We start from the raw sequence: 26,043 nt of genomic DNA on the forward strand, positions 1-26,043 counted from the left end.
GACAACTAAAATTGCATTTGTAGGTGTAAAAATCATCATCGAGGGCTGTCGCAGACGCTACACTTGTCGGAAGCCGTTGAGGGGTTTTTTAGCATACACAGGCCGCAAATCCAGTCTCCGTCTAAAATCTTGTTTGGCTTGATCGACCCGGCAGCAGCCCAGTCAAAACCCTTCGTTTCGACTTTCTGCTCCTTGTGCTGGCGGGGTGCTTCACACACAGCACATTGGTCCAAATTCTCTGCTTCGTTGTCCAAGAAGCACGTGTCGCACCTCCACCCTGAGAGTTTGGGCGCGGCACCACCCGCAGCGGCCCAGTTAAAGCCCTCCACCGCCTTGGCTTTGCCCTTGTCGGTCAAAGGTCGCGTGAAGTCATAAGTCGGAAGATCGCGCTTTGTCATTCGGCGCACGGAATCACGAACACCTGAATGCTCATCAAGGTGCAATGGATTTGTAAGTGCAGGGAAACTGAAAGTTGGGAGTGACAAGGCAGGTAATGAACGTGCCCTGTCTTTAGGATCCATCGTTGATGCTTCAATTCCTGATAGTGGTGGTGGTGTCGCTGGAGGTGCGAACGAATGACGTAGTTTGGAGGGCTCTCTTGGAACGTTGGCTAGAGGCTTAGGTCTGCTTTGTTCGCTAGGGCTAGGTAACGATGCGGTTATAGGTGTTGAGACAGATTTTGCCTCGATAACACTTGACTTCGCCGGTATGTCATCGGGAGGTTCCTCAGGGATGCGAGCGCGTTTGGATGCTGGGCCTTGTTCTTCGTTGGTGTCCCCATCGTCACGTTGTGACCCCAACCGTGGACTACGTCGTGGTGAAGTTGAAGAGGGTACATGAAGATTTGTCGGCGGGCGAGTCCGTTTGCTGCCCTTCGGCATTGTTGCTTCCATGATGTCTTGTGGGGGTACGATCACCTTTTCTCCCTTATCTTCCTCCTTGTTGGCATTATTGCCACGGGGGCGTTTTCGAGAAGTCGTTTCTGGCGCATGGGTGTTGGTTACTCGTCTGCTGACAGGGCTCGCTGCTTGATACGGGTTGCGAACATCGGCAAACCGCGTTGGAAGTTCAGCATTCGCATCACGAATAATGGCAGTTAAGAGAGAGGCAGCCTTTGTTGACGTGGTTGGCGAAGATGCACTAGATGATACAGACGATGCAGGCGAGCTTCCCCATGCTTGACGAAGAGGTGAAGGTACGACAGGAACACTCTTTACCTTTGTCATAGATTTTACCGGGGTGGTAGGCGGTTGAGCTGGCGTGGCAAGTGCTGGCACGCTGGCAAGTCGAGTGGGAGATGGGGCAGGGCCTGCTGACCGTGGGACAGCAGGAGGTACTGGGGAAGGAGTTTCCAACCGACGACGCTTGGTAGGTGCTTCGGCCTTGGGAGAGTCGCGGAAAACAAGATGGGGGGAAGAAGGCCTGGAAGGAGTACCGAAGGCGGGTGAGGTATAACGATTTTTTGATGGACGCGCTGAACCACCGCCTGACCAACGATAAATACCATTAGGATTCTTCGAGAGTGTTCTTCGAGGATTCATGGCCCCAGAGGAGCCGGAGGGGCCCACGACAAACAAATCAGTTGTGGGCGTCACCGGCGAATTGCCACGGGCGGGAGTTGGCGGAAGACTAGCACTGGACGAGAAGCGGAAAGGCTCGGGCTTATCGGGAGGAGTGCTCTTGTGAATCAAAGATATCAAGCCCTCCGCTTCCAGGGGAGTAATGGTCTGACCGCGCCGCTGATCGAGGAAAGACACGACTGTTTCGAGATTTTTTTGGGGAGATGAAGAGTCAAGTAAAAGATGTGGAGTAGGCTTGCTGACAGGAGCTGGTGACACCATGGCAAGATTGTGAGCCATCTAAGACTCACAATCAGAAACCGGAACGCGTCGAAATAATAATACTTTACCTGGCGCCCTCTTGCAGATAGATTTTGTGGTGCAACTCGTTCGATGTGTGTTTCTTCATCATCTTCATCTTCACTTGAGTCTGCCGGGGGTTCTCGTCGACTCCGTAATGGATTCAAAAAACTGAGCAGTCCAGTTGCTATAGCCCACGGCTGAATAATAAGAGTCAGCGAGAACAATAGACAAAAGCGATATAAGTACGGATTTCTTCGTGGTAGCCGGCCGAGAGTACGGTTTGGAATGAACTGAGCGCGTGCTTCTGCGCGAATTCGAGCGTATTGGTCCAGTTGTGGACATGGTGGCAGAAGACAAGGCTTTCGCCTGCCAAAAGCGTGATGTGATGTGATGCTGTGACAAACCGACCTCCTCCTTCGATGGCAGGTATCCAAGAGCGAAAACACCCATATCCACTCATTGACGCGGACCCTCATACTTCGAGAGTGATCCGCTATATGCGCCCCAGTGACTACGCCACCTGGGCCGCGTATACCGCTGGAACTCCAGTCGCCTTTTATGCCTGGGGTTTGTCGCTTCTTTTTGGCGAACCTCGCTCTGTCCTACTGACCAATTGTCAGAGAAAATTGACCGGACTGGCTTTCGAATGCGTCCCTGGCTATATACAGGAGGCTTTCTAGGCTTCTGTGCCGGTTTCCTCATTGCCTACTCTCGCTCAACAAAACGCTTTTGGGGTTGGACTGAGAACATCCGTGAAGAGAAACGCGACCTTGACGAACTTTCTCAACTCGCGCGCGAGGGCAAACCACTCTACGGTGAATCGTCACAGCCAGATTGGGTCAAGGCCGTTGCCCATCGTAACTCTCAATACGCGCCTTTGAAATTCTGTGGGTACTTTCGGCAGTCAAGTATCATCTGGTTACTGACCTGTGCAGCCCTCTTCCCGATGCTCAACCTCGTCAATCACCCATACCACGGCAAAGATCCCAAGTCGTATGGCTCGCCTGAAGAGCATGCAGTCTTGAAGAATGACGATGGTGTGCTGACGGGAGATGTATTGCGTACTAAACGTGATTAGAGAAGTACTTGTGTTAGCAACAATATATAGTCCTCAAGAGACTCCGTTCCGTGCATCAACCATCGTGACCTTGAACAAAATTCCGTGTTGCGGCTGGACCTCGGTGGTTGCTCGTCCACCGAGATTCAGGCGGGCTTGAAAACAGAGGTTGAAGAAATGCCATCTCAACAAAATGCTCTCGCTTCACATCCTCGTTTTGACGATCGTACCGACCGCTTTTGCGGCTTCTGGAGGCTATGTTCAACTTCCAGGCCCAGGCAATGCATCTTTCACAATGTACACCGGATGCTCTCAGCCAGCTTGTGGAGTCGCTGCCAATGGGTTCACAGCCGCCATAAGTCAACTCGCATTCGGCTCCGCACCAGGCATTGGCCCAGGCATATCAGACTTGTCTTGTTTATATTCATCGTCGCGCTCACAAACGATGCAGGCGACGCATGTGGCCGATGCTTCTCCTTAACGGGCAATCATGATCCCTTCTCCCCTTCTTATACTGGACCTTTTGGCAAAACCATCGTTGTTAAAGTCACCGATATGTGTCCGGTCGCAGGGAACCAGGTTTAAGTTCACCCAATCTCGCTCGACAGGATAACTGACCCACACAAGGAATGGTGCGGACAAACCGCTACAAGCGCCAATAATCAACACGGAATGCCCGTTCAGTAAGCTCAGTCACAGGTGTTCAGTATCCCAAGTCTTAACAAACAATGAGCTTCGATATCTGTCAAGACACTGGTGGGGCGGCCCAATTTTTTCCCTCTGGTCATGGTGCTCTCACAGGCACTTTCCAAGAAGTCAGCTGTAGTTCATGGTCAGGAAGTGACGGGAGTCCACTCTGGAATGGCGCATGCATAAGCGGAGAGAGTGCTCCGTTATGGCCGAGCACAGGCTGCGGAAACCAGGGGCTCGCTCCTGGTGCATCTGGTCAGTATGATCGTTAACTTTGACTTGGTGTTTTACTCAATTCGGCCAAAGGCAATCCAGCATCAACCAGCTCCAAACCTACGACGGGAACGACGACGACCACGAGTACACAACCCAGCACTACTGGCTGTTCAGTTTCCAAGTGCGCGAATCGCTTCGATCAATGCGGAGGAACGGGTTATACTGGGCCCACAGTTTGCATCTCACCGTACAATTGCGTTGCTGTTTCACCGCCTTATTACTCACAAGTGAGTTGGACTGGACTTGGATCAGTCAATGAGTCTGACGAGTGGTAGTGTCTCTAAAAATGATTGAACAGCTGGAGCTTGAAAGCGATACATGTAGTCTATTGTCTTTGTTTCTTTGACGCTATATAGCTCAGGTCAGTTATCCAACGATTGGGCGATTCAAAACGTACTGGTAGGGCTGGAGGGCGGGTCTCCTTTTCGTTTGAGTGACCTTGCCTGCAGTTTCTTGGCTGCGGCACCCACCGATGCGCCAGGGTTCTCTTCACAGTCGGCACAGAACCACTCACCGTCAGGCACACTCGCAAGAGGCGGCAATAGGCAGGAGATATGATATGGCGCATCACACTAATGCGAGCTCAGCACCTTGGTACAGTGTCAAAGTTTGCACATGCCTTTTCACACTCCAGCACTTCTGGTCCATCATCACCATGGTCAATACCACATTCGACACATGTTTCGGGAACATTGTCGACTTCAGGGTGTCTCGGGAGGTCAGAGTATTTTTCGTTGGGTCTCACAAGAAAGAATGTCGTGTTCTGACCCGCTGCGAGCCTAGTGAAAAAATGAGTAGGAAAAAAAGGACCACTATGACAGCAGCCACACTCGAGGACATCCACTCCACTGAGAGGAACGTGTTTCGTAGGTTTAGTGGCACTTTTTGGTTCGTCAGGACCAAGACCAAGTTCGTCTGCGAACGCCAGGCACGTGGTTAGTAGCCATTTATTCATTCAAGTATACCCACAGTTTGCTGCGTTCTGGCCCCATGCAACTGTCATGACTTGTCCTTCAACGTCGTCGTCGTCAGTGATCACCCAATGAGTTACGCCACCACAAGCCACGAAAGTCACTTTGCAAGCCCTAGCTCATAAAATGAGAGTTGGACAGAGCCACATAAGCAAACAGACATTATGTCTTGCATATATCGGAAAGAGGAGTATGGGGAACCCGAAGAGCCTACAAATCGTGAGTCGTATCGCATGCAAAAATAAACAACCAAAAAAACTTGCCTTCACCGGTGTTTTTCCACTGGGATTGGATATGTCAGCATGCTTTTCTGTCGCAAAGCGAGATCTAAAAAACCTTTCCAGCCATCCAGTACATGCCTTGCCGATCGACTACAACACTGTTCGACGGTCCAGCACAGACGATAGCTCCTCTCAAAAGTTCCTTGTTCCCGGCGAACTGGAGGATGGTCAAATGGAGCGGAATAAACCAAGGGCGACAATACATTAGGAACAATTTTCGGACGCAGTTCATCGACTTGATTCCCCAAGCCCAGACGGCAGTAGCCACCATAGCCCCAAACATAGACAAGTCTGCACGAAAATAATAATAAAACGACAGTGATCCGGTTAGCTGACATACCCTGTAGAGTCAAGGCTTATGCAATGTTGCGGCCCTGGTGGGTTATGAATATCCATGCTTCAGGAAGCGAGACACTTGCCCGCCGATATTTGTGTGACTTTGCTCTCAAAGCCCTCGATTTCAACTGCAAGAAATTAGTTCAAGGGATAGATAGCACTTATCGCCTACTTACTAGGGTCGCTGACGACTTCGAATGCGACTTTGTTTCCAGTAATGATCCTTTCTCCAGTCCGTCCGTTGCCAAGCTGGCCCTTTTCACCGCTGCCGAAGGTGTAAACTTTGCCTGAAGTTGTGATTACAGCACTAAATGTGATGCCAGCCGCTGCTTGGGCTACATGTTCTTTGATTCCAGCCTTGGAAATGACTGCAACAGTTTTGAAGGTCGCAACTTCCGATGAAGTGGGGTGGCCGCACTGAAAACGATTGTTAGCTGGAGAATTCGGTTCTGGGTGCCAACCTGGCCGACAGTGTTTACACCTGCAGTCCAGAGCTCTCCGTCGGAGTCAACGAGAAGGGTGTGGTTCCGCCCACAAGCAGCATGAACAAATTTTGTTCCTGGAGGTGCGCCAAGTTCAGATGGGGTCAGACGCTTTGGGGCATGTTCAGAGATAGACTCTGTTTGGGAAGGCAAGCCTAAAGCACTTGATACGTTGCGGCCAAGTAACCAAGCTGCGCCATCCACATCGAGTAGGACTGCGTGGCAAGCATGGCCACTAGTATGGATGCTAACTATCTGTTCCAAGTTGTCAATGAATAAAAAAAAACAACAAAGTTACCTTGACATTCGCCAAAGACCTCAGAATGTGTGGCTCCGCAAGATCTGGGCTGACCAAATAGAGTCAGTTGGGCGTCTGACCACTGGTGCAAGGGATGCCAACGTTTCGTCGTTACTTTTCGCATTCTTCTTGCCCAGCCGCACCCTAACTATCACGCCAACCAGCGCCAATTGCCGCAATTGAAACCCACCAATCAGTTCCACCACATATCAGCACTGCGAATGGTTCTTGAGAGCTCAGTGCGTCCACCCCTTGTAGTAACGTACCTCGTCCCCAATCCTGGTCGGGCATGGTACGACGAGATGAAGTAACGAACAGAAAGAAGTTGCATTCAAACTAGACAGGCGTTGCTCATCTTCCCTTTTTAGTAACCATAGACATAATAATACTATAGGGTCATTTTATTATAAGTAAGCGACGGTCAACAGTCCATAAACGAGCACAGAACACAATGGAAGCCCACCAAGTTAACCAATTATGAGCCTGGGGTCGTTTTCGTGAAGTCTAAGCGCCGAGCAACAGCAGAACGTGTCTTGGTTTCGTCCGTTGAAGAGCTCAATTTACGTTTCCGGTTGTTCTTGCCTGAAAGCGTGTTGCCGTCGATTTCGTCCAATGGTTGTGTGGTATTCACGGGAGGAGATGTTTTCGGAAGTTTAGACGGGTGTGATGGATACGGAGGAGCGAAAAAGTAAGCATGACTGAGAGCCTGTACAAAAAGTCAAGGTCAAGTCGAGAAATGGTAGAAAGGCGCACGTCTTTGGCGGTGATTCGTTTCTTGGGTTCATAGATCAAACATTGTGTAAGGAGGTTCAAAGCGTCAACACTGGCGGCTGTGAAGAGATCTCGCAGCGGTGCCCGAGTAAAATGACCGATGGGCACATAGTCTGGTAATTTGGTGTGACCTGGCCAATCCTGTTCAGTGGGAGAGCCAAGCGCGCGGAATATCGTGTTGAGCTGGTCCATATCGCTTTCTCCCGCGAGGTAGGGAGTCCGAAGCATGAGTTCAGCGAAAATGCACCCAACAGACCAGATGTCAACTGCAGTCGAATAATAGCGGCTACCAAACAGCAATTCCGGAGGACGATACCATCCATGGTTGATGTCAGAGTCGCGACTGTAGCCAACAGCTGCACACACACACCTAGTGATAACTTGACAGGTCATTTTGTAGCCCGGGTCTGCAAAGTCGCGAGCTAAACCAAAATCAGCGATCTTGAGCTGACCGTCAGAGGCGATAAGCAAGTTGTTGGGTTTGAGATCCTATGGTAGTGAGTTCCGTTAGAAGAAGTAAAACCATGACAAACCCGATGCAGTATCCAATTCCGGTGGCAAAACTCGAGTCCACGGAAAGTCATTGCCATCCAGCTTTTGATATCAGCGGGAAGGAATACGAGGGACCTGTCCTTGATCACACGCTCCAAGTCGGATTCTAGGAACTCGAGTACAAGATTGAGATTTGTTTTCGAAGAGAATACATCCAGCAGCTGTGAAAAAAAATGGGCAACACCTCTTTCTCGTCACCAATATGCTCCTCACCTCGATGATATTTTGGTGCTTGAGCTCACGCAGGTACTTCACTTCGCGAATAGCAGACATGTCGAGCCCATCTTTGAACAAGCCGACCTTGATCTTCTTTATGGCTACCTGTCTGCCACTGGATGCCTCCCTTCCTACCCCCATTCAGTCAGACGACAAAAGATTGAACGCACTGGCGCACCTCGATAGACCACAGCGTAGGTACCCTCTCCAATCTTCTGGTCTTTTACCCTTAGAGCAAAACACAGTGCGGCGTTTGGGGAGTAGATGGCATTACCCTACCATCGTTTTTGACGTTCCGCATTTGCTTTCTCCACTGCATCCATGAAGGAAGTTGTGGGCGATGTCACATCACTTGAGTCGCGTCAAAAATGCTTTCATTCGCTTCTCCCAGCTGGCAAACAGGAATCCTAGCACAGAACCCGCAAAAGGGACTCTTGGCGTCCGGCAAGGCGCGATTGGCTTCACTTATTGTGCCGCGATTATACCTCTCCGACTATTTCACCGCACATGACGAGAAGGAACTAATTCGACTTAACATCACCCATGTTGTCAGTGTCATCGACAGAGTCCCCTCCATCCCCAACTGCATTGCGGACGACCACAGAATGCATATCTCGGTTGCAGACCGTTCGGATGCTGATATCCTCCAATACCTGACACAAGCAACAGCTTTCATTGTGGCCGCACTAGAGCAAAACGATGACAACAATGTCCTGGTATGTACATTGCGGAAAGGAATCTCTACTTTTGATAATCGGGTAGGTCCATTGTTTCCAAGGCGTCAGTCGCAGTGCGACTATAGTCTGCGCCTATCTCGTCGCTACAACTTCTATGGATTCGTTTGAAGCCGTCGGCTATGTACAGGCAAAGCGTCCCATTGTGTGCCCCAACCTAGGTTTTCGCCGGCAACTCCAACGGTGGAGTGCCGAAAACTATGGGCAAGTGGTCAGAGAAGGAAGGATTGCAAAGTTGGCTGGCAGTTTCGTGGAAACATTCAAAGAATTGAAAGCCAAAGCAGGCGGACAGTCTTCGACAACCAAGTTACACCCGAGACTGAAACCTGACCCATGAGCTTAGGCAAAATATTCATAGCGGGCTACAGATCTGGGTTCAAATCCAGATCGAGATCGAACAGCTGCTGCTGAGGGCGATGATCTTGTTGATAGGAATTGACATTGGGGTCGAGCACTTTGGGCGGCGAAACCACAGGAGCTGCAGATAATCAGGGCTACTCAAATCATTGTCGGTTGTTGATTATACCTCTTCCAATAGAATGTGTTTCGCCAAGTATTGCGAGAGGGGCCTCGTTTTCTAGCTTGCCGCGGCGTAGCTTTTCCTCGGTTGGGAACGGCGGGAAAAACAGCGGAGGCTGGCCAGGAAGTGAGGGGTCGAGTGACATATTGGGCGGTGCTGAAGTGAAGGAGCTCAAGCTCTGAGCAAGAGCTAACAGCTCGGGATATGGGATGGACGCTAGGTGGTAGATAAAAAGAAAGCAGGGCTAGAGCAAGGTTCCCACCCTTTTTCGCTTGCTCAATCGACTGTGTCAGCTCTTGACCCTCCTCGATCACTTGCTCTAGCTCATACTTGCCCACATTCAGTTGCGTGCAAATTTCGCGCCATCGGCCGTCGAGTTCAAGTATCTCTTCTTTCAAAACCTCGATTTTCCGTTGTTTGATTTGGTGGGTATACGCAAGATTGACAGCAGATGCTAATGCTTCATCGCAAGCAATGAATGCAGCAAGAGATGGTGGGGGAGGCGGCTTGGTTTGTGGGGGAGACAAAGACATGAACAGGGTGTGGGATAAAGTCTGCAGTTCTGATAGTGGACGAAGCAGCGACTCGACCATAGAATCGGAATCGTTCGCCATAACCGTAAACCGTTGTTGTCACAAGCCAAGTCACAAGCCTCAGATGGACCAGGAATATCGACTCACGTCTCCGCCAATGACTCTACCCGTAAGACGTGTAGCTTTGTGTTTAAGCTATTTAATAATTCCTGAAAGCAAGTTTCGCGTTACGTCGACGGCAGTACCATAGGTTTTGAACCTTTCCACGATAATTCGCCCAAGTATTCACTGCACTACAGACTTCATTCGCGAAGAAGCACTTGAAAGGGAGAGGAACAATGTTCTTCGCGCTCAAATCGGTGTTAGAGGTCTTCTCCTTCCATGGTTCGACGCTGCTAGGATGTGGCTCATTGTCATTCTGACTGGAATCGGAGTTGGGCTAACTGGTGGCTGGTTGGATGTGCTTGTTAAATGGTGGGTCGGGCGCCCCTGCTTTCTGGGCCTCATCATTGCAGGTTAGGTGATCTACGGGAGGGGCGCTGTTCTAACGGCCTCTTCTACAACCAAGTAACGTGCTGTAGCAGTGTTAAGCGTGAGTTTTACTCTGATCACTAAAAGTATCGCTCACAAATAAGCCGGCGAACTTTGCGGGGAATGGATGACGTGGAGCGCATTTTTGGATCTCAGAAACGTCTTCGCGCAATCGCTGCTGCATTCTTCAGTATATGTGGCTTTGGCGGTAAGATGCTCGTTCGTTGATCAGCAGACTCACCCATTTGCTTAGGTGTCGTTTGCTGGCGCTGCAGCTATCCTCGTCACGACATATGCCCCTTATGCATTTCACACTGGCAGTGAGTGCGTTCTCTCCCGCCTCTGATTGGATTTTGATGAGATTGCTAGTTCCCGAAATTAAGGCTGTGAGATGATGAAAGCCTGGTCTTCTTCTGCTTACCGAAGACAGATTTTGGGCGGCTACGTCTTGACGGCTTTCTTGACCCCTTGGACACTACTCATCAAAGCCCTTGGTCTTGCACTTGCAGTCGCATCTGGTCTTTCCCTAGGAAAAGAGGTGGAGTTAATAAAATCCGAGCATTTCAAGGCTGAAGATGCCCCTTTCACATAGGGCCCTCTTGTTCACGTCGCTTGTTGCTTTTGTTATATGCTGTTAAACCTTCTGCATTTTCGAAACAGTGAAGGTTAGTCCATGTCATCCCGCAGGACCAATACCAACTACGTAAACAGTTCAAAAACGCAAGCTCCTCGCGGCAGCAGCAGCAGCAGGAGTCTCTGTTGCTTTCGGAAGTCCACTGGGAGGCGTCCTCTTTGGCCTGGAAGGTTCTCCTATTTGCAAGCTTTTTTTGGATCTGCTCACCTGCATGTAGAGCTAGACGTCTTTGCGAATGAATCCGAAGTTATGTGGCGGGGTTTCGTAGCCTCTGCAATAGCTGCCGTTGCACTACAATGGGTTGACCCCTTCGGCACATCCAAATTAGTATTATTTCAGGTGACAAATGGTTCCGATACTTGGAGAGCATTTGAACTGGTACGCTCAAAACCACCAAAAATACATGTTAAGACTCGAACAGATCCCTTGGCTCACTCTTGGTGTTATCGGAGTTCGTCATTCGCTAAATGAGCTTCATTCTTCCCAACCTAGTTAGGGCGTTCTTGGGTCGATTCTGATTCGCATCAATGTTAAAGTTGCGCTGTATCGACGGCGTAGTGTCCTCAATGATTGGCCTGTCCTCGAAGTCATTGGCGTGAGTGCAATCACAGCCGCAACCAGTTATTTAGTAGGATTAATCGTGCTCATATTTTCCGATCTGGGATGACTTACGTATAACAGATCGTCTTTTCTCGGTTTGCCAAGTCTGATTATATCGGCTCTAGCTCACTTCCTTTCCTAGAGTGCAAGCCTCTGAGCTAGTAGCCAATCTTTTTCAAGAATGTGACCCGACCAAGATCGATTATCATGGGCTTTGCAAGTGCGTCGGCTACTTGTCGCAGTGCCAGACGTTTTTTACTCCCTTAGTCCAACCGCAATGTGGGAAAATGTATTTCTTCTGCTCTTGACGGCAGCACTCAAGGTCCTTTTAACGGCGTGGACGTTCGGTATGATGGTGAGTCGCTGAATAGCTTTTTTTGTCAAACATATGTGCCGCGTAGATCCCAAGTGGTATCTTCCTCCCGACTATCGCTATTGGTGCTTGTCTTGGTCGTGCGATGGGCCTATTGGTGTAAGCTGTTAATTTGGAGAAATCCCTTGACTTAGATATATTCAGACAAGCAATTCATCGGGCCTATCCGATGGCTTGGATTTTCCAGTCATGCCCACCTGAACTGACGAAGCGTTGCATTTCGCCTGGTTTCTACTCCGTTATCGGAGCGTCTGCGATGCTAGGAGGTGTGACAAGAATGACCATCTCTCTTGTCGTCATACTTTTTGAGGTATATCTGCTGCGGTCTTCCCTTGTCCTTCCATCCTGACTTCGTTTAAGCTTACCGGCGCTCTTTCGCATGTTCTCCCAATCATGGTCAGTGTCATGACTGCCAAGTGGATCGGGGATGCTTTGGGGAAGGATGGTGGAATTTACGCGGCTTGGATAGCCATGAAGGCTTATCCTTGGCTACCGCCTGTGAACTATCAAGACAAGAAACCCGATCTCGGTGCTCAGCTTATGCGCCGACTCAATCGACTCATACTCATCCACGACCGAGGCGAAACCATTGAAAAACTTGGTGATGATTTAGGCAACGGGTTACCGCACATCTGAATTGCATCCCTCTAGCTGCGCTCCTCGACAAGTACGATTATCACTCATTTCCTGTTGTCCGAGAGCAAGAGTTTCTCGGGCTTATCACTCGAGACAAACTTCGCTCTGCGTTAGGTCTCTATCACCTCTTGAATTTAGACTTGGATGCTGATGGGATTTCAAGTTGACGACAGCTCAAACCGTACCCGGGAATGCGTATTTTCAATAAGTGACATACCAGGGCCCAATGCTTTCCTTGATTTATCTGGTCTGCTGGAAGAAGCTGTCTTGCAATTGCGTCCAGAGGTGCCAAAGGAATTTGTTGTGAACATGTTTCAGAAATTTGTAAGCAGATATCGATTTCATCATTATTACCGAATCTGATCACTTGACTTCACAGAATCTGCGCCAAATCGTCTTCACGTCGAGAGGACGTCTAATAGGGATGACTACTCGCAGAGATGTCGTGACACTCTTGACCTGTCAATTCGCACATTCCGGAGCCCTGGCTCAAGAGCGTCGAAGTTGGGATTAGACGGTAGAACGACGAAATGTGAGTGGAATCGATTCAGATTGAGATGTCGTGAAACAATTCAGGTTGTCCATTTGCCAAACCGCCTGTGAAGCACACCAGAGCCTTGAGCTTGCTTCCCATCCATTCTTCTTCGATTTCCACCATTTCTCGCTCAGGAGGACCGACGACCAAGGCCCCAATCTCATCAATGCGAGTGTTTCGAGGGAGATAGTATGCGACATTGCGTGTAATTCTTCTTGAAAGTTGGAAGAGCTCTGTACCGTTTATAGGCTTAATGGAAGCGAGGGAGTAGTTGGGGTGTTTTGTTTCTGTGCCAACCTCAGGTTTGACTGGTGAGGATAAGTCTCCGGAGATGTAGCCAGGTCCGCCCCACGGAGGACTAAGAAAAACGACATCGATTTTGCGTTGTTTGTGGGTTTGGGATAGATAAGAACTGGCGAAGGCCAGGTAATCCGCGAGAATGAATTCAATACGGTCAGCGACTCCATATATCTGCGCGTTATGCCGTGCCAGAGCCAGACGTGTGGGAGAGATGTCTAGAGCAATGACTTGGATCGTCAGCTGCGAAATGCTCACTTGGGAAAGCAAACCTCGTTCACAAGTTTGAGCGAATGCAATGGCATTCCCACCTACCCCGCAAAAGGCATCCAAAATGGTGTCGCAACGACACCGTTCTGCTATTCGGTCTGCTATCAGTTCTGGTGTGATACTATACCATCCTTCTTCGTCAAGTAAACAACCAGGAGGAGACGAGTACAAAGAGAAAAATCGCGTTCGCTGAGCGAAGTCTGAACGCAGTGAGCCAATATTTCCAAAGCTATTCTCCCCCACATTTCTGAAGATGCTCTGGAACATCAGCCTCATCCTGGTAGTGTGGTACAAGACCGGAAGCATCGTATTTCTTGATCCATGTCCAAGATTGAACTTCAGAGTCCGTTCTTTGCTTCTTTGTCGGCCGTTCGGTGTTGCTTGCAGGTTCGAGGAACCTAGCAAGGCCACCAACTCGAGTACCTGGGCGTTTGCCCATGTTCTTCTTTGCCTTACGTAAATGTGACAGACACGCTCACGTCTTTCCTGTTTATGCCATGTTCTTCATCGTCAGTTTCGTTGCCCTGTCTTTGGACGAACCACAAACTAGTGCTATTCTTGTTCACAGAAAGAATTGACACATACCATCCTGCTCCACCCCTCGTATTTCGGTCCTCGCATGCTCAACTTCCTCGAATCCAAACTTTATGCGGACGTTGAGGGTACTTGTTCTGGCCAATTTGGCTACATCATCGCTGTCGTCTCTATACTCGACATTGGCAAAGGAATGGTCTTGAGCGGCAGTGGTCAAGCTGAATTCATCACCCGATACCGGGCTATCGTTTTCAAGCCATTCAAGGGTGAAGTTGTTGATGGCGTTGTGAGCAACGTGAACAAGATGGGATTTTTCGCGGATGTAGGGCCACTTCAAGTATTTGTATCCCACCAAGTCAGTCTGTTTAGCACTACCGGACTTCCAGCTCAAATTTGCTGTGTAGCTCATCCATCCCGACCTCAAATTTGATTCAAATTCGAATCCGCCTTCATTTGCGTCTGCGGATCAGGTAGACCACGCATCCTTGTGCTCTCTACTTGATGATAACCCTCTTTAGATCATCGAAAAATCTACTCACGTTCGACTGAAGATTGTCGGAACTCGTGTAGATGCCACCGAAATTGTGGGACCTCTAATAATGAACCTTTTTGCCTGTCACTAACACGGGTGCAGTTTGCCATTGGAACAATTAAGGAAGATCATTTGGGGGCTCTTAATTAGGTGGCTGAGATGTCGTCGCGAGATACTTGGACGCGGGTGAAGCTGAAATCCGACTGGGCAAATCAAGTGCCCACTACAAGTAATTACTGTATCCACAACCGTCTTCCATAAAGCTAAAACGAGGAGTCACGGTGTGACTACACCTTCTAAATCAGAATCTGCTCCATGTCTCTACCATTGCAGATTGACGAAGCCACTCTGGCTCAGATTTTTGCGACTCTCTTTGAGCCAACCGACACACTACCTAAACTTGTTGCAGCTGTTCAGCTCAAAGGATGTCATTACGCAACATACGATGCGCTAGTGGATGCTGTTGTTGCCCAAGTAGAGATGTGGCCAGTTGAGTTGCAAACCAGCTTCATCAGTGGACATCCTCGCATTGGAGAGAAAGCAGCTATCTCTTCCCTCAGCGCCAAAGAACAAGGCGTTAACATCGCTACCCCCGAGCTTCTTCATCGTCTTGCGTATCTCAACGACTGCTACGAACACAGCTTCCCAGGCTTACGCTATATCACCTTCGTTAATGGACGCAGTCGACAAGCAATCGTGGTTGAAATGGAAGATTTCCTCCATATCTCGCCCGATTCAGCGCCCTTCCCTGGTAGTTTGACGCGCATTGAACCTGGGAGTGGCGCTTGGACATCGGAGTTGCTTCGTGCCATCCAAGATGTGGGACGCATTGCCAAGAGTCGCGCTCAACATGTACAGATCCAGTAAATAAAATAATAATAGACAGTTAGGGGGTACTGAATCACAGCTGACGCACTCGTGAGTTTATATGCTGTTGTCGTGACTTCCACTCTGGATTCTGGCGATGGAACTCAGCCAATATGCGCTCCACCATCGCCTTGTATTCGACCTCTTGGCGTGTTCTATCATCTCGTGCTTGCTGCCTCAGTAGCCGAAAATGCTCTTCGGACTCTTGCCAGCTCTTCAACGCCCATGCTTCCCTTTCTCGGTTTCGTCGAGACTGAGTATCGGAGGCGGTTTTTAACTTCGGATACCCTTGTTGGATATCATAAGTCTACAAGACTGTAAGAATAAACCAACCACACATCGACGCCAGTGGTACAAACCCGTCGTTTGAAGGGGTCGCTCAACACCTCGAACGCTTGCTGAACCTGAACATTTTGTCAAATGATTAGCTGGGTTGAGCTGGAACAGTAGTACCTGGTGAAATCTGGCCTCGGCTGCCAGTTTGTCTTCAGTGGAAGCTTTATCTGGATGTGTTTCTAAAGCCTTGGCTTTATATGCGCGGCGAACTATCAGTCCAGTAGTGTGAGATATGGAAAGTAGTTGTGGTTATTGACGCGCACTCTGGTCAGGACGAGCAGTAGGTGGTATTCCAAGGGCTTCATAGTGATCCATTGGACCACCGTCGCAATAAGTTATTCAAGTACTAGTGGACCGTGGTTGACTCTCGTCACGAACACGTGATGTCGATTTCTCCTACGTCTACAACAGTGAATTTGGCCAGGACGCTAGCTTTGACTTTCAAGAGCATGCAGAATATATTGGGATATTACACGCCACTTAGTACACATATCCAAGCAGTTTACCCCCGACATTCTTGCGACGCGCCTCCTCGTGGTCCAAGATTCCGCTGCTCGTTGTCTTAAGTATCGTAAGCATGAGAAAGAACCATTCAATGACTGGGCACAAACCAATATGATAATCCCGAAACCTCTAGCAGGCAAGAGTAAGTTGACCCAGCTTTCGATTTGGGTTACTTGGACGTTAAAGCGAGGAGAAATGACACCGGTTTTGTTGAGACGTCCGTTGAGCTGAATGACGATTTTACCGGATCGGTGGTCGTCGATGATTTCAAACTCGTTTATGTAGCCTTCAAAAGCAATTAACTCAGAGGAAGAAAGAAAAGAGGAAGAGAAAAAATGTGCGTCCTTCTGTGAACTCGAGCCAATGTGTTTGCTTGACCCAAGCTGTTTGGTATCTGGATGCAGATAGATATTTCGGAGCGTTAAAACGATCGACAGGTGGAAAGACCGTATCGACCGTAGTTATCACTCCGGAGAGAGAGAGAAAAAAGTAGACGACGTACCGTGGCGTTGCATAACGGAGAGAAATTTGACCACCACTTTTGAGGAAGGCCGGATGAGCACCTGCCGCTTGCCACGACGTTCTGCATTGACAATGTTATTGAGGCAGTCGTTCTGAATCAACTTGAGATAAAAAAAAACATCCCCCAAAACACGAAGCAAACTTGCCAGGACAGAGATGCGGACCATGGTTTTTTAGGTGCTGGAGCCCAAGATTGAGTGTCGCGCTATGGAAAGCACGAGTCAAACAGGCTGTTGGGATAAAGCAGGGAAGAAGACCTTGGGAGGAGAGGAAGAGCGGTGTGATTGAGGTCACGCTGTTCAGTTGTGTCCGTTACACTCGTGACTCCTTTTTTCCTTGTAACCTTTTCAAACGGAACGACATGGTTAGTGGTACCTCGTCGCCTAGTCATTGCTCACCCTTCGTAGGGACGTGTGCGAACCAAGACCACTAAACGTGCATCTCGCGTCCTCATTGAGAAATAGTTAGATTCACCTATGCGACTCTTGACTAAATACTTATTTCTACAGTTATCCCCGGCTCACACTCGACTTCCACACGAACAAGCGAATCATCGATGAAGTCGTATGTGCAGTTTACCTACGGTTTCTCACTCTCTGATGTGTCGTTCTAGGCCGTCGTCCCTTCCAAACGTCTCCGCAACAAAATCTCGGGCTTCACTACCCATCTCATGAAGCGTATCCAAAAGGGCCCCGTCCGTGGCATCTCGTTCAAGCTACAAGAAGAGGAGAGGGAACGCAAAGACAATTACGTTCCAGAAGTCTCAGCCTTGGATGTCTCTGCTGGTCTTGAGATTGATCCCGACACCAAGGTAAACTGGAAATGATCAATGGTCGCGATGGAGCTCATTTTTTTTCGTAGGCTCTGCTCTCCGCCCTGAACTTCGATTCGATCCAAGTCAATGTCGTCCTTCCCGTGCCTGCCCAGCCAGAGCGCAGTGGACCTGGAGGCCCTCGCCGTGAGAGACGGACTGTGCCAGGCGCTGCCCCCCGGTAAAGGTGCTCTTCTCCGTATGATACATCCATGTGTGCAGTTCTACGCCAAACAAATATGTCATGCTTCGCTTGTATCATTTGTTGAGCCATCTTTCTCCTCTTCAAAGTCCAACTACAGCAACTAAGTGTGGAGGCAAAGGGAATTGGTGGAAGCATACGGGGTCATATATCACTCGAATAACGAGGCTGCAGCTTGGGCAAGTGGCAACATCCTCGCAGTTGGCAAGCTGAAGTCTGGATATTTCAAAGCGGTCGCCGCAAGGACAAGGGTAGTGATAGACCGCCTTGTCGATGTCCCAGACCATATCCTCAATTTCAATCTCGTCGTAAAAGCCACCCATCGCGCCAACGTCAATCACACAAGCCAAGCGAGGTGACGGTCACTGTGTGTGTTTTATGAATCTTGCTGCTCGCTTGTTAGGGCGTCGAAGACGACTATTGACTGTGCTGTTGAGCCAGTCAAGACCAAAACACTTTTCCGAGTCACGTTGGGCATCGATAAATCAAGCTACATCACTCTCCAGAAACGCAATGGATTCCGTCTCTGGATCCTTCGCATCGCTCTCCATCAACCCCGTAGCTCACATTAACCATCCAGAAACCAGCTCCCCAGCCACCTGGCGAGATGCTCTCGATGCAAACGCGTCAAGTCCCAATTATCAGCTCATAAAAACGCTGGTTTTCAAACCAAAGACCGCCAAGTCGGCTGCACCAGTTCCAGTTGTGGTCATCGCCCGCGATGAGACTGAAACCAACTCTAGCGCACTGGGGAAACATCTCAATCTCAAGGAATTGCGTTTAGCAGCAGAGGATCTCCTAGCTGAATTCTTTCACCTCGATAAGAACTCGTGTATTGGTCTCAATTGCTGCTGTTCAGGGTGCTGACCACATCTTCTATAGTATCTCCATTGGCCCTTAACCAAAGCACTTTCCCTAAAGTCATCACTGTTCTTGACTCTTCAATTGTCTCATCGTCTTCTGTTTTCGCTGTCCATGCATTATCTTCCAACTCGACTATTTTCCTTTCTGGGAAAGATATTGCCGCCTATGTTAAGCACCTCGAAAGCGACGACCACAAAGTACAAGAAGTGGATTTCTCGACGCTGGCAACTTCATCGACTGTGCCAACGGCCACAAAGCAGGCGCCAAAGGAGGACGCAAAAATCGAAGGAGCCGTGCAGATTGCAATCGGAGTGAAGAAAGAGGTCGATTTTCCTGGTTGGTACACAAATGTGCGACATCGTCCCCTTATGACAGCTCTCATGACTCTCTCTCTCTCTCTCTTCAGGTTCTCATTAAAGCCGATATGCTCGACTATTATAGTGTCAGTGGATGTTATATTCTGAAGCCTTGGTCATATAGCATCTGGGAAGAGATAACCCGTGCGTTCGCCATTACCACTCAACCACTCTGTCTGGTCTAAAACCGATCCCAGAATGGTTCAACGCTCATATCAAGGAACTCGGAGTCCAAAACTCGTACTTCCCGATGTTTGTGTCTCAAAAGGTTTTGGAACGAGAAAAGGACCACATCGAAGGCTTTTCCCCAGAAGTAGCTTGGGTCACGAGAGCGTTCGTGTTACTTGATCATGTCAATTCCTTCATTGAAGTGTTGGCAGAGGTAGCTCAGATCTCGAAGAACCCATTGCAATCCGCCCAACATCAGAGACGGCCATGTATCCATGTAGGTTTCTTTACTCCATTACTGAACCAACGCTGACTAACAAACACTGGAGACTACGCCAAGTGGATAAAGAGTCATCGCGATCTTCCTTTGAAACTCAACCAATGGAACAGTGTGGTCCGCTGGGAGTTTAAAAATCCCCAGCCTTTCCTTCGGACGCGCGAATTCCTATGGCAAGAAGGCCATACCGCGTTTTTGACCAAGACAGAAGCCGACACCGAGGTCAGGCAAATCTTGGACTTGTATCGCCGTGTCTATGAAGAACTTCTTGCTGTCCCTGTGATTCCCGGTGTTAAATCAGAGAAGGAGAAATTTGCTGGTGGACTGTACACAACAACTGTCGAAGGGTTCATTCCTACTACGGGTCGTGGTATTCAGGGTGCAACATCTCATTGTCTCGGTCAAAACTTTTCGCGGCCAGAGATGTTCAATATCGTCGTCGAAGATCCCAATGACCCTACTGGACAGGGCAAAACCTATGTATGGCAAAACTCTTGGGGACTGTCAACTCGGACAATTGGTGTCATGGTCATGATCCACGGCGACAACCAAGGATTGGTACTACCTCCGCGCGTGGCTAACATCCAGGTGATCGTTGTGCCCTGTGGTATCACGGCTCGGACGACAGACGAACAGCGAGCGACGATTAATAACGCTTGTGAAGACCTTGCAAAGACTCTCAAGAAGTCAGGCATTCGTGCGCAATCTGACCTCCGTGAAGGTTATACGCCAGGGTACAAATTCAACGATTGGGAGCAGAAGGTTTGGTCTTCTTCTTATCATACGCATCCTCACGAGCGGGAACTAGGGCGTTCCTCTTCGTCTTGAAATCGGACCGAATGATCTCACGAAACAGCAAACACTTGCGGTACGGCGAGACAATGGGGCAAAACAACCAATTGGTCTATCGGATATTGGAGCAAACGTCTCGGCTTTGTTGGACACCATCCAAAATGATATGTTCACTCGAGCAAAGAACAACTATGATGCCTGCCTCAAAGTTGTCACACGTTGGGAGGACTTTGTGCCGCAGCTCGACAACAAGTGTGCAGTTGTTGTTCCATGGTGCGAGACAGAGGAGTGTGAAGATGCTATCAAAGAACGAAGCGCCAAGGCGTGCGTGACCTTCTTGCACTTCGTTCTTTCACACTGACTCCTATAGATCCGAGCCTCAGGATGAACGGGCTCCTTCAGCTGGAGCTAAATCTCTGTGTATTCCATTTGACCAAGCGCGATGGGGCCAAATTGCTTCAGGACAGCGATGCATTGCCTGCGAACGTGATGCACGTCGATTTGCACTCTTTGGTCGCAGCTATGTCCGTTGTTTCTCTGTTTTTTTTTTGTTCATGCTTAATTTTTTTTTAACAGTGATCATGAATATATATTTTTATCTGTACAACGAATTTGGTCCCTTAGAAATAATGCCATCAACTTGGATGACTAACACATTCTCACACCTCTTCTTCTTCTCATGTTTGTGCGGAGTGTTTTGCGTTCAGTGCCGCGCCTGCGCTGGGCCGCTAGGCGACACTATGCTTCTCCTTCGGAACCATATGAGCTGGTCGTCATCGGTGGAGGTGAATCGTGTTTAGTCCCGTTTTTTTCGTTACAACTGGGGATTTAGGACCTGGCGGTTATGTTGCCGCCATAAAGGCCGCGCAACTTGGGCTCAAGGTATGAGGTTCTTCCTTGACCAACACACCAATGACCTTCAAAAGACCGCATGTGTCGAAAAACGGGGCTCGCTTGGCGGCACATGTTTGAACGTAGGATGCATACCGTCTAAAGCCATGCTCAACAACTCGCACCTCTATCACCAAGTCCAACATGATATGAAGCATCGTGGCATTGACGGTGTGTGGTTATCCTTTCTTTTTGCTTCTGCTCTCATCATGCTGCATTTTTTAGTTTCTGGGGTATCTTTAAACCTGGCTGGGATGCTTGAAGCCAAGGACTCTGCTGTTTCTGGTCTCACCAAAGGCATTGAATTCCTCTTCAAACAAAATGGGGTCGATTACATCAAAGGCGCTGCGTCGTTCGTATCTCCTACGCGCATCTCGGTTCAGTTACTGGAGGGCGGAGAAACCGAAGTTGAGACGAAGAATGTGATCATTGCCACAGGCTCGGAAGTTGCGCCGTTCCCTGGGGGTGGTATCCCCATCGACGAGAAGCAGATCGTCAGTTCAACCGGTGCATTATCTCTATCAAAGGTACCAGAGAAATTCGTTGTGATTGGGGGAGGAGTCATTGGCCTCGAAATGGGAAGTGTCTGGAGTCGTCTGGGATCGGAGGTGACCGTGGTGGAATTCCTTGGTAACATCGGCGGCATGGGCATAGATGGTGAAGTCGCGTGCGTGTGTTGCCCTATCACTTGTCAGTTGATTGAGCTTTTCACCTTGCTAGCAAACAGTTCCAACGTCTGCTGGCAAAACAGGGCATCAAATTCAAACTTGGCACCAAAGTTACCTCTGCAGTCAAGACCAACGACAACAAGGTCACATTGACCATGGAGGCTGCAGCTGGAGGCAAGGAAGAATCCCTGACAGCCGATGTAGTTCTAGTTGCCGTTGGTCGCCGCCCGTATGTCGAAGGACTCAACTTGGAGGCTATTGGCGTCGAGATGGACAACAAAGGTCGAATTGTCGTTGACAATCAATTCAACACGTCGGTTGGTAACATCAAGTGCATCGGTGATGTAACGTTCGGACCGATGCTGGCGCACAAAGCCGAAGAAGAAGGTTTGTGTCTTAGTTGAGGTGCGAATATGCCTGATCTGTTTATAGGCATTGCTGCAGTCGAGTATCTGAAGTCGGGCCATGGGCACGTAAACTACAGCGCAATTCCTTCCGTCGTATACACTCACCCTGAAGTTGCATGGGTGGGTAAGACAGAGGAAGAATTAAAGAAAGACAGTGTTGAGTTCTCTGTGGGCAAATTCTCATTTTCGGCCAACTCTCGAGCCAAAACCAATCTGGACAAGGATGGATTTGTCAAAATCATCGCAGAAAAGGAGACTGATCGTATTCTGGGTGTGCATATCATTGGTCCTAATGCTGGTGAAATGATTGCAGAGGGTGTTTTGGCGATGGAATATGGTGCAAGCGCAGAGGATGTGGCACGAACGACCCATGCCCACGTGAGTCTCTTGTTGTGATTATCTCGTTGGACTGAGATGTATTTCTTCAGCCAACATTAAGCGAAGCTTTCAAGGAAGCATGTATGGCGGCATTTGGAAAAGCTATTCATCAATAATTACAATTAAATATATCTGCTTACAGCCTTACACCTATTGTTTTCTTCTCTTGCTCTCTGTAATCAATCCAGCACAAATAGAATATCATTGAGAAAAGTTGATCTTGGAAGTCAAATACTTGGGATATGCTGAGCCAAAGGTTATGTGACACTTAAGATCTATGACATGAGATCTAGTGAGATTCAATCTAGAAGATAAATCAGCTCTCTCTCTGAGCGTAGCAGCCTAGGAGAGAGAAGGTATGGAAATAGGGACCAATGTATTATCCTAATAAATAGGGCAGAGAGGTGGAAGAAGAAAAGGAAAGCTGCGCCAAGATATTATGCCCTGGCAGGTACGTGACTGGTGAGTGCTGAGAGCTCCATGAAAGGCCTGAGATCGGCTGACTCACAAGGACGCCCCAGGCAGGCCATGCAATCAATACAAGACTGAGCCAAGAGTCTGTCGCTGGAGCAAAAGCCAGATAGCTCAAACAAAGCATTACCTCCAAAGCAATAGTGCATGTGGCAAACATAGTGACAGACACCCTAACAGGATGGATGCAACAATATCTATAACTTACATAAAGACAAAATCAATTTCCACATCCAGCTTATTATTATCCACCCTGTTCCTGTAAGGGCAACCCCGAAGGCCTGAGATCAAGGTCCTAGCAGGGGAGGATCCAAAGAGAAGAAACTCTAAGGGTCTGCCTGCTAGGTAGCTGACTATATACTACTTGTCTGTAGCTGCCGTTATCGGGCACAGTGTCATATCCGTGCATCTGTCAAGAGCCGTGGGCCGGTGACGGTCCGCCGGGCTCCGGCCCGATCTGATCCAGTCGCTCCGGCGACCTTGTACTCTGTATGTCCTTCGCCTTGTTACTTACATCTCCATATATCCTTATGCTTGTTACTTTTCATATGCACTCCATACTTTGTACTTACTTATGGTCTTCCCTTTCTACTTACGATTAGTATTTAAACAGCTAAAGTAGCTACAGTACTTTAGATTGATTATAAACGTTACTTGCACTCCTCCTCTGTGCGGAACAACTCCGATAACTCTTCTCTCTTCTCTTGTCCTTCAACTCTCTCCACTCGCGGACCTTGTCCACTCTGACTCCGGTCCAGTCTGGTTAGTCTTGTGTTCATTTGTGTTAGGTAGCTACTGGCTTATTAGCTATAGTAGAAACCCCCTCTGTTCTGCATGGCACTTGACACACAGAAGGCTTGGGTAGTGTTGCAGGCCAGGTCCTAGCGCGACCGTTGGAAGGGCGTTGATGGATCTGTGATGGTGCAGGCTTGAGCAGGGGCCAGACCAGAAACGAAATCGGACTGGAATTGTCTCCAGGGGGCCGAAAGGCAGGTTCTCCTGCCATCACCCCCCTTTTTGAATGCAGCATCCCAATACATAGACTGGAAAGGTATTGTGTTAAAGATCATGAAGGTAATGTGCCATGGTTTGCCAGGGTACTTACAATGGAACTCTGCAATTTTCTTTAGGGCAAAGATATGGTCACATTATTATAACCCCAGCAAATGTCAAGCTCTGTGAAGTATCGGGCACCTTGGAGCTTATTAACAAGCTCAGAGATCAAGGCCAGAGGATAACAGTTTTTAATCGACATCTCGTTTAGCTTCCAATAATCTTGCACAGGTGGAAGAGAGCCATCTTTTTTCTTGACTGTCAGGGGAAGCCCTGATGCTGTCACTTGATCCTATCAAGCGCCGCGTCTCCGTCTCTATGTCTCCACCTGCGTCTCTGTATGAGGCTCCTCCTCCACTACCCCCTACCACATCTCGCATCCAGGTGGTCCCTAGCCTCCGACTCCCATGGCCACCCCTTTCCGGGAGTCTCTCCGGAGTCACCATCAGGGATCACTAATACCATCGGAGACCTCTCCGGATTCCTATGAGACCTCGAGCCTATGGCCTTACAGCCTCTCTAGGCTGTCGCTCCTCGAGGTCTCCCTGCAATCTCTACCTGTTGGACCTCTTGGGTGTCCCCAACCAGTGTTTGGGCCTTACGTTCAGATGGCTGAGCCTTGCTATGGCTCTGCTCTCCACTCCGCCACTACGGCCCCCATCATTGGGTCTTCCTTTGGGCAAGGCCTACTGGCATTAAGGCTCATGCCTACTGCAGCGCCCCCAGGCTGCACACCCTCACACCTTCACCTCTCTAAAGATGTCCGGGGACGTGTCCGAGTGACTCTCCTATCACTACCCTCCAGTGGTCATGGCTGGCTGCTATTCCCATTGGTCCTCTCTAACACTCCCCAGCCCTTAGGCTAGATTGACTCCTTCTCTCTCCGCTCCATACCCCCCCTCTCCGTTTCTGGCCGTCACATCACGGTCACACACCCGGAATTGATTCCTATTCCAATTCCGATTCTGGTTGTCACAGTCACAGTCACAAGCGGAGACGCCCAGAGGCAGTCTGGACCCCCCGAAGCCCTTCCTGGGCCTTCTAAGGATGCCTGGGCTTTTCTCTTGGCATCACGGTCCCAAACCTGCCTCTCCGGAGCTTCGAGGGCTACTCGACACTCACCTAGGGTCCATTAGCAACATCTGACTTCTCCCATGCATCGTTTGTCGCTATGCAGTCACTCTAACATTACTCACTAGTATATAGTAGTGCACCTGAGCAGAGGGCTCCTTGACTTGTTCTCTAAGGATTCCCCCTCAGGTGAGTATGTAGCGTCCCTTCCTGTTGTAGTAGTTTCACTAAGGATTCCCCCTCTGCTCAGGACTCTGATTTCGAGCCTCGCGAGGTTGCCCTTACATTGACAAAGAAGAAGGCGGACATCATCAGTAACTTTGATGGTTGGATGTGCCCGCTCTTCTAAAAAAAATGTTAAGCTCTCTTTGTTCATCATGAGACAGAGGATAGATTTTGCAATCTACAGCCTTAGAGTCTGGCTTGAGTTCAATTGCATGATCCTATGAGTGACATTCAGGTAGAGAGTCAAATGATTCTTTGGCAAACACTTTGACAAACTCTCGATACTGATTGGGAGATTAGAAATCTTTTCCTTAGTCATTCATTCATTGTCTTGACCAGCTTTTTCTGCCATTTGCTGTACTTGGGTCTCTTTCAGTTGGAGATCAACTGCTGGACCAAAGTCCATGAGCAGGATCGACTCTCCTTCTTTCAGATCAGGGTCAGCTTAGAACTCTTCATTGCAAGTATTGCATTCGACAGGGCAGCCGCGGCCTGGACCTCCCAAAGCCCTCCCTAGGCCTTCTAAGGATGCCTAGGCTTCTTCCTTGGCATCACGATCCCAACCTGGCTCTCTGGAGCTTCGAGGGCTACTTGACACTTACCGAAGGTCCGTTAGCGACACTCTCCCATCTGTCATTTGTCACTATGCAGTCACTCTA

General features: G+C 49.1%; 17 protein-coding genes across 17 annotated transcripts; 9 read left to right on the top strand and 8 right to left on the bottom strand.

The window, feature by feature from the left end:
• Positions 1-35: 35 nt before the first annotated feature.
• On the bottom strand, positions 36-2,210 carry MIND_00328400 (E3 sumo-protein ligase 2-like protein; the record flags this gene model as incomplete). The annotated part of the gene is made up of 3 exons (XM_037360139.1): positions 2,109-2,210; positions 1,910-2,059; positions 36-1,859 (listed from the first exon to the last, which is right to left on the bottom strand). Exons 1-3 carry the CDS (start codon positions 2,202-2,204, stop codon positions 36-38), a joined length of 2,070 nt encoding a protein of 689 aa, XP_037223024.1. The 5' UTR covers positions 2,205-2,210.
• Positions 2,211-2,260: 50 nt separating this feature from the next.
• Positions 2,261-2,940, top strand: MIND_00328500 (uncharacterized protein; the record flags this gene model as incomplete). The annotated part of the gene is made up of 3 exons (XM_037360140.1): positions 2,261-2,429; positions 2,483-2,749; positions 2,798-2,940. Exons 1-3 carry the CDS (start codon positions 2,282-2,284, stop codon positions 2,938-2,940), a joined length of 558 nt encoding a protein of 185 aa, XP_037223025.1. The 5' UTR covers positions 2,261-2,281.
• Positions 2,941-3,112: 172 nt separating this feature from the next.
• Positions 3,113-4,231, top strand: MIND_00328600 (Endoglucanase V-like protein; the record flags this gene model as incomplete). The annotated part of the gene is made up of 6 exons (XM_037360141.1): positions 3,113-3,335; positions 3,371-3,498; positions 3,547-3,602; positions 3,653-3,868; positions 3,916-4,112; positions 4,161-4,231. 6 exons carry the CDS (start codon positions 3,113-3,115, stop codon positions 4,229-4,231), a joined length of 891 nt encoding a protein of 296 aa, XP_037223026.1.
• MIND_00328700 (PHD-type domain-containing protein) lies at positions 4,211-6,565 on the bottom strand (the record flags this gene model as incomplete). The annotated part of the gene is made up of 17 exons (XM_037360142.1): positions 6,520-6,565; positions 6,444-6,468; positions 6,356-6,397; positions 6,254-6,302; positions 5,935-6,210; positions 5,650-5,890; positions 5,557-5,601; positions 5,478-5,511; positions 5,341-5,428; positions 5,193-5,294; positions 5,120-5,138; positions 5,018-5,066; positions 4,855-4,970; positions 4,716-4,800; positions 4,505-4,664; positions 4,283-4,457; positions 4,211-4,233 (listed from the first exon to the last, which is right to left on the bottom strand). The coding sequence occupies exons 1-17, from the start codon at positions 6,542-6,544 to the stop codon at positions 4,211-4,213; spliced, it is 1,554 nt and encodes a 517-aa protein (XP_037223027.1). The 5' UTR covers positions 6,545-6,565.
• A 163-nt stretch (positions 6,566-6,728) lies between these two features.
• Positions 6,729-8,133, bottom strand: MIND_00328800 (Cmgc cdk cdk7 protein kinase; the record flags this gene model as incomplete). The annotated part of the gene is made up of 6 exons (XM_037360143.1): positions 8,072-8,133; positions 7,971-8,020; positions 7,790-7,923; positions 7,558-7,737; positions 7,007-7,513; positions 6,729-6,959 (listed from the first exon to the last, which is right to left on the bottom strand). The coding sequence occupies exons 1-6, from the start codon at positions 8,113-8,115 to the stop codon at positions 6,729-6,731; spliced, it is 1,146 nt and encodes a 381-aa protein (XP_037223028.1). The 5' UTR covers positions 8,116-8,133.
• Positions 8,134-8,160: 27 nt separating this feature from the next.
• MIND_00328900 (uncharacterized protein) lies at positions 8,161-8,863 on the top strand (the record flags this gene model as incomplete). The annotated part of the gene is made up of 2 exons (XM_037360144.1): positions 8,161-8,508; positions 8,555-8,863. 2 exons carry the CDS (start codon positions 8,161-8,163, stop codon positions 8,861-8,863), a joined length of 657 nt encoding a protein of 218 aa, XP_037223029.1.
• Positions 8,864-8,888: 25 nt separating this feature from the next.
• On the bottom strand, positions 8,889-9,660 carry MIND_00329000 (Mediator of RNA polymerase II transcription subunit 4; the record flags this gene model as incomplete). The annotated part of the gene is made up of 3 exons (XM_037360145.1): positions 8,889-9,004; positions 9,053-9,262; positions 9,309-9,660. 3 exons carry the CDS (start codon positions 9,658-9,660, stop codon positions 8,889-8,891), a joined length of 678 nt encoding a protein of 225 aa, XP_037223030.1.
• A 43-nt stretch (positions 9,661-9,703) lies between these two features.
• MIND_00329100 (Chloride channel protein) lies at positions 9,704-12,867 on the top strand (the record flags this gene model as incomplete). The annotated part of the gene is made up of 22 exons (XM_037360146.1): positions 9,704-9,748; positions 9,796-9,829; positions 9,879-10,053; positions 10,095-10,171; positions 10,215-10,318; positions 10,364-10,430; positions 10,480-10,496; positions 10,541-10,648; positions 10,703-10,775; positions 10,822-10,914; positions 10,962-11,122; positions 11,166-11,195; positions 11,241-11,372; positions 11,426-11,439; positions 11,487-11,564; positions 11,612-11,699; positions 11,746-11,816; positions 11,862-12,027; positions 12,078-12,318; positions 12,369-12,467; positions 12,517-12,677; positions 12,733-12,867. The coding sequence occupies 22 exons, from the start codon at positions 9,704-9,706 to the stop codon at positions 12,865-12,867; spliced, it is 2,169 nt and encodes a 722-aa protein (XP_037223031.1).
• A 33-nt stretch (positions 12,868-12,900) lies between these two features.
• MIND_00329200 (Tgs1 protein) lies at positions 12,901-13,894 on the bottom strand (the record flags this gene model as incomplete). Its single annotated transcript, XM_037360147.1, has 2 exons — positions 12,901-13,655; positions 13,699-13,894. 2 exons carry the CDS (start codon positions 13,892-13,894, stop codon positions 12,901-12,903), a joined length of 951 nt encoding a protein of 316 aa, XP_037223032.1.
• A 40-nt stretch (positions 13,895-13,934) lies between these two features.
• MIND_00329300 (RNA polymerase II subunit RPB7) lies at positions 13,935-14,671 on the top strand (the record flags this gene model as incomplete). Its single annotated transcript, XM_037360148.1, has 5 exons — positions 13,935-13,964; positions 14,024-14,344; positions 14,394-14,459; positions 14,508-14,573; positions 14,624-14,671. The coding sequence occupies exons 1-5, from the start codon at positions 13,953-13,955 to the stop codon at positions 14,669-14,671; spliced, it is 513 nt and encodes a 170-aa protein (XP_037223033.1). The 5' UTR covers positions 13,935-13,952.
• Positions 14,672-14,836: 165 nt separating this feature from the next.
• Positions 14,837-15,388, top strand: MIND_00329400 (OHCU-decarbox domain-containing protein; the record flags this gene model as incomplete). The annotated part of the gene is made up of 1 exon (XM_037360149.1): positions 14,837-15,388. One exon carries the CDS (start codon positions 14,837-14,839, stop codon positions 15,386-15,388), a length of 552 nt encoding a protein of 183 aa, XP_037223034.1.
• Positions 15,389-15,422: 34 nt separating this feature from the next.
• Positions 15,423-16,039, bottom strand: MIND_00329500 (J domain-containing protein; the record flags this gene model as incomplete). Its single annotated transcript, XM_037360150.1, has 4 exons — positions 15,423-15,695; positions 15,748-15,792; positions 15,842-15,933; positions 15,988-16,039. The coding sequence occupies 4 exons, from the start codon at positions 16,037-16,039 to the stop codon at positions 15,423-15,425; spliced, it is 462 nt and encodes a 153-aa protein (XP_037223035.1).
• Positions 16,040-16,204: 165 nt separating this feature from the next.
• MIND_00329600 (uncharacterized protein) lies at positions 16,205-16,917 on the bottom strand (the record flags this gene model as incomplete). The annotated part of the gene is made up of 3 exons (XM_037360151.1): positions 16,205-16,285; positions 16,336-16,514; positions 16,731-16,917. 3 exons carry the CDS (start codon positions 16,915-16,917, stop codon positions 16,205-16,207), a joined length of 447 nt encoding a protein of 148 aa, XP_037223036.1.
• A 128-nt stretch (positions 16,918-17,045) lies between these two features.
• On the top strand, positions 17,046-17,746 carry MIND_00329700 (uncharacterized protein; the record flags this gene model as incomplete). The annotated part of the gene is made up of 5 exons (XM_037360152.1): positions 17,046-17,114; positions 17,158-17,213; positions 17,260-17,314; positions 17,364-17,561; positions 17,612-17,746. Exons 1-5 carry the CDS (start codon positions 17,112-17,114, stop codon positions 17,744-17,746), a joined length of 447 nt encoding a protein of 148 aa, XP_037223037.1. The 5' UTR covers positions 17,046-17,111.
• A 57-nt stretch (positions 17,747-17,803) lies between these two features.
• On the bottom strand, positions 17,804-18,086 carry MIND_00329800 (DPH-type MB domain-containing protein; the record flags this gene model as incomplete). Its single annotated transcript, XM_037360153.1, has 2 exons — positions 17,804-17,857; positions 17,904-18,086. The coding sequence occupies 2 exons, from the start codon at positions 18,084-18,086 to the stop codon at positions 17,804-17,806; spliced, it is 237 nt and encodes a 78-aa protein (XP_037223038.1).
• A 55-nt stretch (positions 18,087-18,141) lies between these two features.
• MIND_00329900 (Dihydrolipoyl dehydrogenase) lies at positions 18,142-20,799 on the top strand (the record flags this gene model as incomplete). Its single annotated transcript, XM_037360154.1, has 9 exons — positions 18,142-18,595; positions 18,646-18,977; positions 19,034-19,127; positions 19,181-19,316; positions 19,364-19,428; positions 19,481-20,190; positions 20,237-20,544; positions 20,591-20,744; positions 20,797-20,799. 9 exons carry the CDS (start codon positions 18,142-18,144, stop codon positions 20,797-20,799), a joined length of 2,256 nt encoding a protein of 751 aa, XP_037223039.1.
• Positions 20,800-20,899: 100 nt separating this feature from the next.
• Positions 20,900-22,680, top strand: MIND_00330000 (Dihydrolipoyl dehydrogenase; the record flags this gene model as incomplete). The annotated part of the gene is made up of 7 exons (XM_037360155.1): positions 20,900-21,005; positions 21,053-21,102; positions 21,147-21,282; positions 21,337-21,778; positions 21,832-22,166; positions 22,212-22,564; positions 22,615-22,680. The coding sequence occupies 7 exons, from the start codon at positions 20,900-20,902 to the stop codon at positions 22,678-22,680; spliced, it is 1,488 nt and encodes a 495-aa protein (XP_037223040.1).
• Between the last annotated feature and the right edge of the window lie 3,363 nt (positions 22,681-26,043).

This window comes from Mycena indigotica (assembly GCF_014461135.1).
Source record: "Mycena indigotica strain 171206Taipei chromosome Unknown Mind.scaff0003, whole genome shotgun sequence".
Taxonomy (NCBI): Eukaryota; Fungi; Basidiomycota; class Agaricomycetes; order Agaricales; family Mycenaceae; genus Mycena; species Mycena indigotica.